The sequence below is a fragment of the Gambusia affinis genome, linkage group LG10, assembly GCF_019740435.1.
Source record: "Gambusia affinis linkage group LG10, SWU_Gaff_1.0, whole genome shotgun sequence".
NCBI lineage: Eukaryota > Metazoa > Chordata > Actinopteri > Cyprinodontiformes > Poeciliidae > Gambusia > Gambusia affinis.
The window spans coordinates 17676496-17689927 of record NC_057877.1 but is presented as its reverse complement, the minus strand read 5'-3'; the positions used below and the strand labels follow the sequence as shown (position 1 = coordinate 17689927).

Below are 13432 nucleotides of genomic sequence, written 5' to 3'. Positions count from 1 at the left end.
CGAGCTGCAAGTCTGCCAATCAGCTAATAGCTGAGTAGGTGGACCTGCAATAACTCTGAGAACAGCCAAACAGCAAAATGGTATAACATTCATAACATCCTGCAAAAACTACAAATAAATGTAGCACATTCATATTTAATTTATTTACTTACGTCAATGTATCAAAACAAGAATATAGAGTGCATTTCTGTTACTGTAACAATCCATGTGAGGCTGTTTAAACAGCAGATGTAAAAAAAATTTATTTACTAGGTTTAAATAAACTAATAAGATAGTGTTACATATTTTGCTTTAAAATGTTGTATTATCATGATACTGACGTATTTTTATTCAAGGTTATCACAAAATAAGAATCTCATACTGACTTATGCCTACCTAGTGTCTAAGTTCACCCTTTATTGGCAAAATATAGTAGTAATAAAATGCCTAATGTAACTAAGTTCAAGTAAGAGGCATTTTACACAGTATTCAATGTTATAGAGTAAAACTGAGAGCTTAAGTTTAAGGGCAAACTTCCTTTCATCTAATAATTTATTCCATAAATAATAAGTTCAAGTGGTATAATTTTCCCCTGACACTTGGAAATAAAGGCATACTGTATTACTGATTGCCTACAGGGAAAAACACAGATGACTGACATGGAAAATAAACCATCAACTGGATTTATAACCTCTTACCCATCTCCATCCTCATTCATTGTAATCTGGATGCCGAAGAAGCTGTTGACAGCCGGACTGGTCAAGCTGAGGCCCTCGCCAATAGGAGACTGCACATGGTCTTTCAGTGTCCCCACACCAACACTCTGCTGAGGTAGGGCTTCAGTCATCTTCCAACCATCCTCCGCCGGATTAACAACTCCTCCGCACGCTCCCTGCAGCTGGATGAGTTCCGCTACACCAGGTGCGTGACTGGACACATCTGAAGGTACGTTGGTCATACTTGGCACTGTGGCAGGCACGCTCTGGCCACTGCTGTGGATAGAGACGGCGGTCACGAATAGTGCAGGGGTGCTGCCCGGACCCCCTGAAGGCTGCTGTTGTGTGCTTCCTGAATTTACAGGGGCCACGACTGATGCATTGGCCACCTGATGCATGAAACTCACATCTCCACTGGGCCCTTGTGCTCCTGGACCAGCAAGGGTGAACTGAGGCGATGATACCTGACTGGTGGAGCCTATGCAGGAGGACGTAATAGGGAGATTCTGGGTGCTTGACCCAAAGTGTTGCTGGCTGGGAAGGGGAGAATAGACAAACTGCTGGGGAAGCGAAGCAGGAGGTATGATGGCACCATGGTGCACACCATTGAGGCCGTCAGGTATGAAAGTCTGGGGGGTACCGGGCAACATGGTTACCTGAGCCTGTTTGGATTGCTGTGATGCTGCTGCTGCTGCTGCTGCTGCTCCATACCCTGCGGGCTGGAAGGCACTTGCTCCACTTCCAATCTGAGGGGACAAACTGTAGCCCTGCTGCAGAGTCTCTGGAGTCTGAGAGTGGGTGTGGTGTCCAGTGGAGACAGAGTAGCCACCATCTGTGGAGTTGTCCAGAGCCTGTGCAGGAAAAGCACTGCTACCAACAATAGAATTATAAGTAGCTCCTAGCCCACTGTCTCTGTCCACACTGTGATCAACGGATGGAGAGGACTTCAGGCTGTCCACAGTCCGATGAACTCCTGAATCCGATTCTTTCACATAAAACTCAGTACAAGTCCACCTGCCCCGTCTGAAGGGCTCTCCATTACTATGGTCGAGTTTAATGACTCTAAATCGAGAACTACAACTGTTGCTAGGCGCTGTGTGGCTCATGCTGGTAATAACAGCTGTAGCACTGGTTACTATGTGGGAGCTGGGGACAAAAGGCACACTCCCCCCTACATTATGAGGGGTGTTACGACCACTCGATGTAGATTTTATAGAGATCCCCCCGATAAAAGGGCTTGTAAAAGGCAGCTGCCCCTCCTGATTCTCCCCAACGTTGTTCAAAGTGTCGTCTGGTGAGATTCGGTCACACCCCCCCGGCGACCTGGGATCAGTCCTGAGTTCCTGCGGATCGTCCAGCCGCTCGCTACCGTCCCCAACAACGATCCCACCCGCCTCCGGCTCACTTTTCTGAGCCGGAGTTACACTCGTAATCTCGAAGCAACTTCTCTTCTTTCCTGTTACTTTCGACATCGTTAGCGATTTGGGTTGCCCAGAGGAAACGGAGTGCTGCACTAACGTGTTACGAAGCAGTTCACAGCTGAATCATGGGATAAAGGCACGTACCGTCACAGCACATTTCTTCAGAGTTCATCTTTCAATCTGTTGTCCAGAAAACGTGTACAAACCCCAAAGGCCGGACCCCGAAGAGAAGGTTCGGGGTGTGTGGTCCCAGTGTATGTCGGCCTTCCTTGTATCCGGGCAGCGAAGTAGTAAACAGGCCCTTGTCAAACTTCTGTCTGAGCAGCAACCACCGGTACTCTAGTCTGAGGCGGGCCCAGCCTATCAGCGGTACAAGTATTTCTCACCACTTAGCGAAGATAGCTGCTGTTGGCTAGTTTCCCCTGCCTCTGTTGGAGCATATGCGCCATCGTGATGTAAACAAACTCAGTCGCAGTTTCAAAAATTAGTACACAATCCCAGCAGCAGACGAAAAGGAGCGTTTCTCAAAGTTTCTCCGGAAAGTTTGCCTCTCTTCGTGTGAACAGCTCTTCTCTGGCAGGTAGCTGACAGAAACAGCTTCTTCCTCCAGCAGCGGCACCGAGCTAACGGGCAGCTAACTGCTCCTGAGTGCCGCTCAACCGCTCCGCAACATGCCAAGAACCGAGAGCATCACGAAGCAGGAAGTCAAACGCATCCTCTGTTACCTCCAGCAACTTCATTCAGTCAAAATCTCCAACTGTAGACGCCCTCCATGGAGTTGGAGCTCCAAGAAATTGCGAAATTAATTTTAAATGGCTAAAAAGTTAAACATTCACTGTCGTCACTTCCGGTAAGCGTCACACCCGGTAGTCGAAAAAGGGCTGTTAGTAAAAAATAAACTTTCTGATATTAATTTAACTTTTTTATTATTTTCAAATAAAAATATTTATATTAGTGAAAGGAGAAATTCTACATTTATTGATAATATATTTTCAGATAAAATTCAAAATAACAGCTTTGCTTCGGTTAATTTCTTTTCATCAAAGCTTCTGCTTTTCCTACTCGCCTCTATTTACACAGTGAAAGCGTTTCTTCCCAGTTGTGATTATGTTAGAAAAAAAAGTTAACTAGTAAACACATGATAAACTGAAAATGTCTGCCATGATATAACTGAGTTACTTTCCTCCTACATTTCCATTTCCCGGAGCTTGATGTCACTCATTTCCTTCCATCCAATGGATGGGGGGCGGACGTATTCAATAATTGAAATATTACTGAAAAGCTCAATTATTTTATGAACTTATCACAAAGTGAAACATATTATATAGACTAATTACACATAGATAGATGTTTGAGAGCCTTTATTTCTGTTAATTATGAGGATTTAGAATTAAAACCTTACATGGGACATTTAAAATATTTTAAATAGAAAAATTTGGGTTTAATGAAACTTGTGCTTAATATGTCCTTATAGCTTTTTTCCTTCAAAGGGTACTTTTAGGTTCATCTATTTATTATAACTGTGTAGAATTAGATAAATACTATATACCTATCAAGTTTATTTGTATAGCACATATCAGCATAAAGGCAGTTCAAAGTGCTTTACATCATTAAAGCACACAAATATATAAAGTCATGCAACACAATAAACAATTGAAGCATAAGATTTTATCTGGTGGGATTATTGCATATCAGAATGTTTATCAATGTGTTATTTATTCAAAAGCTATTCTAAACGAGTGGATTTTGAGTCTGGATTTAAAGGAAGTCAATGGAATACCATAATGATTAATTTAAATTAAAAAGAGAATGTTTCTAATTATTCAATATATGTTAATATTGTGGATATCAGACGTGAAATAAATACACTTTTTGCAAATTTACTAAATATGACTACATTTTTGTTCCTTGTATTTTTAACATGTTTTCTATATTTGGCTAAGGAGCTTTTATTAACTTGCCTGTGTTGTAAGTTTTTAACTGGAATTAAAGTGAGAAGCATTCACCCTGTAAGCATGCAGGTCAATGCTTCAGCTGAGTCCAGCTGAGTGAGTCATCAAAAGACTTATTATGATTAATCATATGAGTTTGAGAAATCAGGGAATGTTGGCTGACAGGGCACCAGGTGGATTCTGCTTGGTTGTAGTCACCAAGTTAAAACAAGCATCCTAATAAAGCTGATATGCATCCAGTCATTCCCTGGAAGCAAAGACACTTTATGTTTGTGGCTTATACTTTTGGTTAAAGGTGTGTCACAAAACCAAACCCATGAAGAAGTTTCAAACTAGTTTTTTTGTAACTTAAAACTCTTGGAAATGATTTGTCTCAATAGCTGTGAATGATTTATGTTCCTGAGAAGTAAATGTACCCTTCACAACTAGCTGTAATCTTCATTTTCCAGCTCATTTCAGCCAGTTTGAGGACTTTGAAGGTTAAATCCCTAATTATTGCAATTTCCTCTGGCTGCACTGGAAGGATACAATATAACTTGTAATTTCATTGCAGTTATTCTTTCCAATGGCAAGGCACACCCGTTTTAAACGCATGGTTTGAGTCAATGAAGTCAAAGAGTTTAAGAGATTACCACTCTAAAGACAGAAACAACTGATGTTTTGATAGAAACAAGGAAGAGGGTGGAGCGGGTTGTGACACATTTTATATCTGGATCTTTTGTTGCCAACTTCACATATCTGCCGTCATAGGATTTCAACACCTCATATTAACACAGTGACTCATCTTCCATGTGACCATCTGTTCAACCACCAACTGAAAACTCTTCATAACCCTGTTTGAATGAATCTGAAAATTTATCATGCTTCTATCTGCTTTTTTACCTGATTTTTCCCATACTCCGTTAACTAAATTATTCTCTGCAGTGACTCCTTTGCAATCACCTGATGAGAGGTTAATTCATCTGCAGAGGCAATCACTTTATATTACATTCAGCTGTGGGATAGTTTGTCCACAAGATAAGCACATGATATAAACACAGAAAAAGGGCCATAAAGTTGACATCTCTTAACTGACTCATTCATATATGTAAAATTTTGCATGTATTTCATTTTGATTATTTTATGTTGCATCATTGTCTTAAAAAGTTTTCATAGAGGAGCCAAAAGTTGGAAAATATTGTCTTCAACTGGAAGTTCAGAAATGATCACATCATGTACTTCAGTAAAATAGAGTTTTAAATTTTGACTGTACATTTAAAAAAAATCTAAAGCGCATCAAATTATTCAGTAGTTTTAATTTAACGAAAAGTTGCAACATTTCTTACTGCTGTTAAAATGATATCAAAAATGTTTTCATTTAGTTATCATATGTCAAGTTTAATATCTTTTTGTTACGATTTCAGTACAGGGACTAGAGCAAAAGTGTTGAATAAGTAACTTCTACTTTTACTTGCAGTTGTGACGCACAAATTGCACAGAATAATATCCCTTTTTGCAAAAGCTGATTTTAGGTGGTTAAAATTTCAGCTTACGTTTATAGCTTGCCTTCTGCAGTTTTCAAACAATTACAATAAGAGTGGCAAGTGGTAAATATGGGCTTCATAACGGCCCATAGTTTTGTGATCATGTATATTTTTAAACTTTCTTACTTGTCCTGAATGAGAAAAAATTGTAACAGTCTTATCCCAGCCAGATGACAGCTAGAATGCAACAACAGGCAGGGAGAGAGAGGGTCAGTGCCCTATTATATCCTCCTTACTCGCTGGCATCTTATTACAGGGCTTTCAGCCTTGGGGACAGCTTTAAAACCGTAATATACCGGAAACTCACCTATGCCTGGTCCTGAAAGATACATTTTAAATTCTGTATTTACTTCTGTACTGTTTTCACAGAGGGTCTTCAAATGGTGCATTTGTCTATTAAATGTTTTGATATAAGTAATATTAGTAAAAGGACTTAGAAAATGTATAAGTCGAATCTTACATGTATTTTTATTACTTTGTGGGTAAAAATGTTTTGCTTTCTCATATACTAAAGATTGTGACGGATTTCATCATAAAGCACATTTGAGGGCTCTCAAAAGCATTTTATGAGTCTGATGTAATTTCATTTTATTTCATAAGTAAAAAAAAAAACCTTTAGTTTTAAAAGACCAGTAAAATAAAATTATCAAATTACTCTCCTGTCATTTTGAGTTTTATTTCTGCAAGTTCATTTCAGGATTTTAGTGTTTTACAGCCTGACCTAAACACGTTATAGGTTAGCTTTATTTATTGCACATGCTGTTTAAAGGGTTTTTGAAATATTGTGGGTAAAAACTCTGTATTTGGATCCTTTACAAACAGAGCATAAAACCGTTAGAGAAATCATTATACAGCATGCACACATACCAAACATTCATCATAGTTATATATTTTTATTATATTGAGCAAATGTTTATAGTCCAAAGCTCTCAGCTTTTCCAGAGTTTAAACTCAACACATGAGCCATATACAGTGTCTAAAAAGTTTAGATACACTCATCATGAGCAAATTTGTAACTTTGGACTAGCTATGCGTTTATCTGTTGTTTTTGCGGGGGGCGGTGGAGGAAATGTTCAACAAAAAATAGCTTCAATTATTGCTTTCATCATAAAGGGGTATACATGTTTGAATTCAATGAAGATTTCACATATGCTAAATATAGTAAATGTTGTACAGGCTCAAATGTATACACAAAGTCCAATTTCTATTTTCTTAAAGAGGGGTATTATGTATTTTCCAGGCACATAGTTCCATTTTATTCTGCAATCAAGTAACTATGTTACCTTGAGTTGAAAATGCTAAATATATCGCAAACAAATTTAAAGAAATTTGATTTTGCGTTGTTCTTACCCTCATCTATTGTCATGAGCTTTGGGTCATGACCAAAAGAATGAGATCACGGATACAAGAGGCCGAAATGGGTTTTCTCCGTGGGGTGTCTGGGCCCTCCCTTAGAGATAGGGTGAGAAGCTCTGTCATCCAGGAGGAACTCAGAGTAGAACCGATGATCCTTCACATTGAGAGGAGCCAGTTGAGGTGGCTCAGGCATCTGGTCAGGATGCCTCCTGGACGCCTCCCTGGTGAGGTGTTTCGGGCACGTCCCACCCAGAACACACTGGAGGGACTATGTTTCTCGGCTAGCCTAGGAACGCCTTGAGATTCTCCCAGAGGAGCTGGAACAAGTGGCTGGGGAGAGGGAAGTCTGGGCCTTCCTTCTTAAGCGACTACCCCCGCGACCCGACCCTGGATAAGCGGAAGAAAATGGCTGGATGGATTGACTTTGCGTCATATGCACCTGTGACTCTTTGAAATTGAACTCTGTCTCTTTAAGAAGCTCCTACATTTTCTGACAATCCTCCATCAGAACATTGTCGTTGATGGCGTTTACAACTGTTCTTAGGAGCTCAGTAGACTCATACTTCCACCAGATGTTTGCTAATTCCTGCTGGCGCTAGTCTGGTGGAGCTGTGTGGGAGATGCATTGGACCTTAACACAACTTTTACTGCTAGTTTTGACAAGTTTCTAGCATAATTATGAACGGTCACTTCTATTAGCAGAATTTGTTTATTTCATTTAATGATTAATTTTCTGTCATTGATCCTCAGGTCAGTGTCAAATTATGAACACAATTAAAGTTGGGGTTTGAAGAGGCCATTTCAGAAACTTAGTGTTAGGTAGATTTATCCTAATCCAGTTTTTGCTTATGTTTGGGACTCTTTTCCAGTTGAAACATCTGATTGTGTCCAAGTTTCAACCATCCCCACTGCTGCCGCCACCCGGAGGGATGCAAATTCAACCTCAACAAGAAAAGGTGTGTGCCAAGAAAAAGTTGACTGCACCAAATCTGACATTGTCAATTAAACTGCACAAAGGCTAGAAGTATGTTTGAAGAAGTCAAAGTGATGCTTTCAAATCTAAGAACACTGTTCCAAAAGTCCAGCAAGGTGGTGGTAACGTCATGCTAAGGGACTGTTCGGTCACTGGTTCTCTGCTCAAACCTGGATTCAGTGTTTTCAACAAAACAACCAAAGAACATATGTCTATTTCTTTTCTCTTTTTTTGTAATTTGCAAAAGAGTATTTATCCAGAAAGAAGAGAAACTTTGAAAAATAACAGTAAATTCAAAGTTATGCAAAGGTTTCCAACGACCTCACATCACATTTTCCTTGTTTTTATTTTTATGGGTGCTTTATTCTCAACCACTGCGTCATTTTGTAGGATCAGGCAGCATGCCCACCTCCATTCCTTCAAAGCATATTCACAGTGACATGGAAAATAACTCTACTGTATTATTCCATTGCCACAACTGGCTAATCATTGAATTACATGGTTACATAACACCCGGGAGAGCCTCATAATATCTGTGTGACAAAAACAAACTGGCGCCCTCCTCAGATACGAGAGAATAGATGGGAAACAGAAGATGAGTTGACATACAGCAGCAGGAGATACAGATGTATGGCATGGAGAGGCTGATAGCTGAGTATAGAAACCAGATTGGATGTATCTCTTGAAGGTTGTCAGTGTTATGGATGTGGAGCATTAATACAGTCATGTCATATGTAGTGTTACTTGTTCATAGACACATATATTTCATACAACATACAACATACATCATACAACATTTAAATTCAATCAAGATCAGAAATGTTTTTCTAGTGGCTAAACAGAGCAGTTTTCCTATCTCCATACATCTGGAAACAGCTCCTGTGAAAACATTGTTGCAATATCAGCCCTGACAAACCCTCTATACTTAGATGCTCCCTCTTTAGGAGCATGTTGCACGTGGGCTTTCCCAGACCCATCCAATCTGTTTGTGTAGCTGGTTGAGTTTATTTGCTCTGGTCTGAGGGCAAAGACTGCCAGACTGTACTGCGGCCTGTCCCAGTCCAACATGCCTGCTCCACTTTCAGTAAACCACCTCCATAACAACACAGACATTGTGCAGGTTGTATTTTTGGGGTCTGGTAGGAGGGGGTTGGCCAGTGGTCACCTTTAGCTGCTGAACCTGAGAGACCTCTGGCCTTCAGCAAAGACTTGTGGGGTTTGAGAGGGAATGATCAACAAACAATCTGACCTAACATCTCTCAGCACTCGCTAAAAAAAGGGCTTCCTAAGAGCACAAAAAAGGTACAAGGGATTGGTTCAGTTCAACCTGACAAGAATGAAAGTGAAATCGTGAAATATGCTTGTGACTTTATGCATCTCTTCTGGTTTAGTGGACCTCATTTCCACAGAAACACTCTTTAGTTTGTTAGCTTTGACCCACACCATTTATTTTCCCATATTTGACTTCTATAAAAAGCATGGAAATGCCACTATAAGTGTTTTTTTTAAGGATGCGGTTCTGTCCTGTTCACACAAAAATGTTCCTGAGTAGAGTAGGACTTGATTTGATTGCACTTTTTTATAATAAAGTATGGCTGATGTGTTGAGGCATGCTTGATCACCAGTTTCACCCTTCTCATAAATTTTAATAAAGCATGTTCTATAGATTTATGGTATATTACAGTGAACAAGTAACCCATGGGCATATTGTAGGAAAACTGATGAACAGACACAACAGACACAAAATTATCCTCACATAGCTGTTTTTCCCACTCTTTGCTCGTATAATATAAGGTTTTATTTAATTTCTGTTAAATCTTTTTTATTGAATGTCTCACTTCTTGCTCATTGATCTATTCAGAAAAAAAACTGTTCAAGATTATGCAGGTTCAGGACATGAGATCACTTAAAGCAGAAATAAACTAACTTTAGGGTCATCAAACCAGCAGGGGCCCCCATAAAAACATGTGTTAGGCTGAACATTATTTTTATTTTTTTTTTAATGGAGTGTGAATACTTATAACTGGATGTGAATTTTTTTTGGAAGCTGAATCAGCAGCCAGATGCATCATGTGAGACAATACCTAGACACAGACTGATAGGCAGAGGTGCTTGTTTTTTCAGTCCAGCAGTGGACGTCATGCTTGAGGTGCAGTTGTGCAAAAATCTTTCCAATTATGGAATGTGAGACGTTCAGACATTTGGATGTAGTCTTATACTTTAACAAGGCATTAAGCTTCTCTGCAACTTGTCTGGTCAGTTTCTTGGTTTTTTATAAGCTGTTAGTCTTCCAATGTTCCCTATAGAATCTTCTGATGCCTTCAGAAAATAGATTCTACAGTGGACTCTCGTATTTGCAGGAGTTAGGGACCACAATTGTCTGCAAATAGATTAAATACATGACCTCTATAGACACCTTCTACAATCCCTTATAAATGCTTATTTTAATAGTTCAAACACCCGATATACCTTAATTATATAGTAAATCAATTTGGACAAAGGACAATGAATGGTGCTAATTGGCACCAATCATTGTCCTTATTGGTGTTTTGTAAACACCAACCAACAGCAGTAGCATTTCCTAGGTATTTCAGCTTCCCAAGCTGCATTTCTTTAGAATATTTTTTGTTACACATACTCTGCAGATGTTGTCAAAAAACCAAGAAAAAGAAATGATTGAAATTCCATATTTGTGCAAAAACATCTCCTACTCTTTTTACAAGCAAAGACATGTTTGGGAAGATGCTCCACATAATATTTAGTTTTCCAACTTCCTTATGACAACAATACTGTTGACATTATAAGGAAGCAGGATGAGAATCTGAAAAGATTTCCCCGTTTAAGCTTTGAATCAGAAGTTTTGAATATCATAACAACTGCATTCAGTTTCCAAAACACACTACGACACTCTCCTCAGGGGGAAAAGCTTTAAAATGATAGAGAGCAATTGCCAGCAATACAAATTCACCCCCTTAGCTAATCTGATGCACAGTGATACTATTGTTCGTCAAAGTTACATCAGAGGTGCCTGCAAGATTGTGATCCCACGGTGTCTCTGTTGTTGCTGCGACAAAGTCTCTCAAAAATACATACAGATCAAGATTAAAGCAGAAATGCATGTATGTTTGGCTGCAATAAAAATAAATTAGCATTAACTCTCGCTCAAGGTTATTTTTGTTTCTTTGACCTCCCATCTTTTTTTTTTTCTTACAGAGACTGCTGAGATTAATTTTAGCACTCATTCTTCCATGCTATAAGTCTGTTAGTATCCCACATCTTAATTTGGTAATATAACTACTTTATCAAGTAAAAGGTCCCCAACTCTGTCAGACTGTAATGACATCTCTCTGCAGCTCATCCCACAGATTTAGTTGAATTTAGTTCAGAACATTTGTTTGACTAGACCAAAACTTTAATTTTCCTCACTTTTTGTAGAACTGGCTGCATGTTTGGATTAACTGTGACTGGAGAGTAAAATCCTTCGCCATCTTCAATCACATGAAGGTTTTGGATCAAAACTTGCAGGTGCTTTCAACTGTTCATTGTAGCATCCAGGGGCATTTTGTATCAAACTTATGTTTTGAAATTGTTTCCCAAAATTGAACGTAGGTTTCTTCAGACAGCTCTTTCCCTCTCATGGCTTCAGCCATGTCAGGATGATTTCAGCCATACTTCTTGATCCAGACACAAACAGAAATTTCTTCCGCTCCTTCATTGACTTTGGCTATTGGCAGCCTCAGACCAGTTTCTGAATAGCTTTTTCATCAATTTTGGGAAGTCATTCTGTAATGTCATTGCTGACCCATAATTAGTAGTTTTAGTTCTCTTAAGTTAACAGACTCATTTGTATCAGTAGGCAGTGAATGTTTCAGAGGCAAACACTCAATGTGAAGCAAATGATGACTGTAGAAAAGCACCTGATGACCACTGTTACATATAGTGGGGCCATCTGTGAATCTGTGGAGCTGTTTCTCTTTCACAGGCCCTAAAAAAGTTGCTCGAGTGCATGACCTCATAACACCAGAACTAAAAAGTTTACTTAAGGAACAGAGTGGACACAGAGTTTTTATTATTCTTCCTTGTTTGTTGCATTGTTTTTAGCATTGTTTTTAGCAACCTTGTGTTGCTTCACCCCTCTTCACCTTTGCACAGCTTCGGTTAAGTCTGTGCAACAGATTTCAGGCCCGCATGTTTAAACCAGAGAATTAAAAAGAGGCTCTTAATATTTTTTAAATCACTGAAAAATCGTTTCCAAAAGAACAAGTCCAAAGTGCGGGACACTGGAGCCTTAAAACTGTTACGACACAAAGACTTACACCTATTAGTCTGAATACAGGTTGGAGGAGTTGCTGACGAACATATTTTTTAGTTTATAATCCTAAGTGAGAAAGAATCATTGCTTCACAGAGTAGAATTACAGCACAGACTAAAGCAAACAACAAAATCCTTGCTTGTTCAACCAGTTGCCCTGAGGGATTATCCATAAAAGGTGAGAGAGAAGGATGTGAGGTAATTCATAAATCCATATGTGTGAGCATGGAAACAACGCTGCATGCTCACATGCCAAACTTTGAATGCATCTGCATGTCTTGCATAGGAATATGAAGATATCTGAAGCAGAACAGAACTTCCTCCATAATGATTGGACTTTGGGTGTTTTAGAGTTTGAATCTACCATGATATGTCATGTTATCCAAAAAGATGGGTATGAACAAGAATGTGTGATGAAAAGGATAAGAGAAAATTATGTGGAAAGCTAATTAGGGTCCCTCCTATCTGCATGTGTGTGGTCGGATGTTTATCCAGATCTTTCAGCAGATTTGCTTGCTTTTCCCTGCTTGTTTTGACAAGGAAATTATGACCCACATTGAGAAAAGAGACTTTTTTAGAAAGAAAAACAGATTCTTGGGGACATGTAAGCCAAAATCTTACTCTAGGGGTGAGGTGTTATGTAAAATTTACTTTTTTTAGCTTTATATAATTAAATAATGTCACATTAAAAACATTCCTGTCGTGCTGTTTTGACTCTTTCATGGACATTTGAGAAATCCTTGAATCTCCTGTGTCAGCCATTAGGAGGTGTCTAAACGCCGCCTATTTCCACAAAGTTCCTCCTTGGAGCTGCAGTCCTCAGCTGAGCCTCCACCTCACAGAGCGACCCTACACTGTGTCTTTGCCACTGAGCTCCGCCAAATTAGTGGCAGCAGCAATTAGCAAACAAATGTTGTGATAATATACTGAAGGTGGCGTGTCGGAAAGAGCAGAAGCTAAAGAGACAGAGGCCCAATGGCAAGGTGTCAAAGTGCAAAGTCAAATTTCATGTTTGATATAGCATTTTAATTACACCTGAAGGTAACATGCCTAATTGGTTGTGCTATAAAATGGCAATATCTGTCTGGAAAATACATAATGCCATACTTTTAAAAAACAAAACATTCCCATAACTTGTTTCATGATTGGTATGTTTTTGATGACACACACTGTTAGTAGTTAGAATTAATGTATGACAACC

At 39.2% G+C, this 13432-nt stretch overlaps 1 protein-coding gene across 1 annotated transcript in view; it reads right to left on the bottom strand.

The window, feature by feature from the left end:
• Positions 1-2971, bottom strand: part of LOC122838525 (TSC22 domain family protein 2-like) — a 36616-nt gene extending 33645 nt beyond the window's left edge. The window contains exon 1 of the mRNA XM_044129233.1: positions 678-2971. Within this exon, the coding sequence (XP_043985168.1) occupies positions 678-2167 (1490 nt within the window). The 5' untranslated portion in view covers positions 2168-2971. The remainder of the gene's footprint in view (positions 1-677) is intronic.
• Between the last annotated feature and the right edge of the window lie 10461 nt (positions 2972-13432).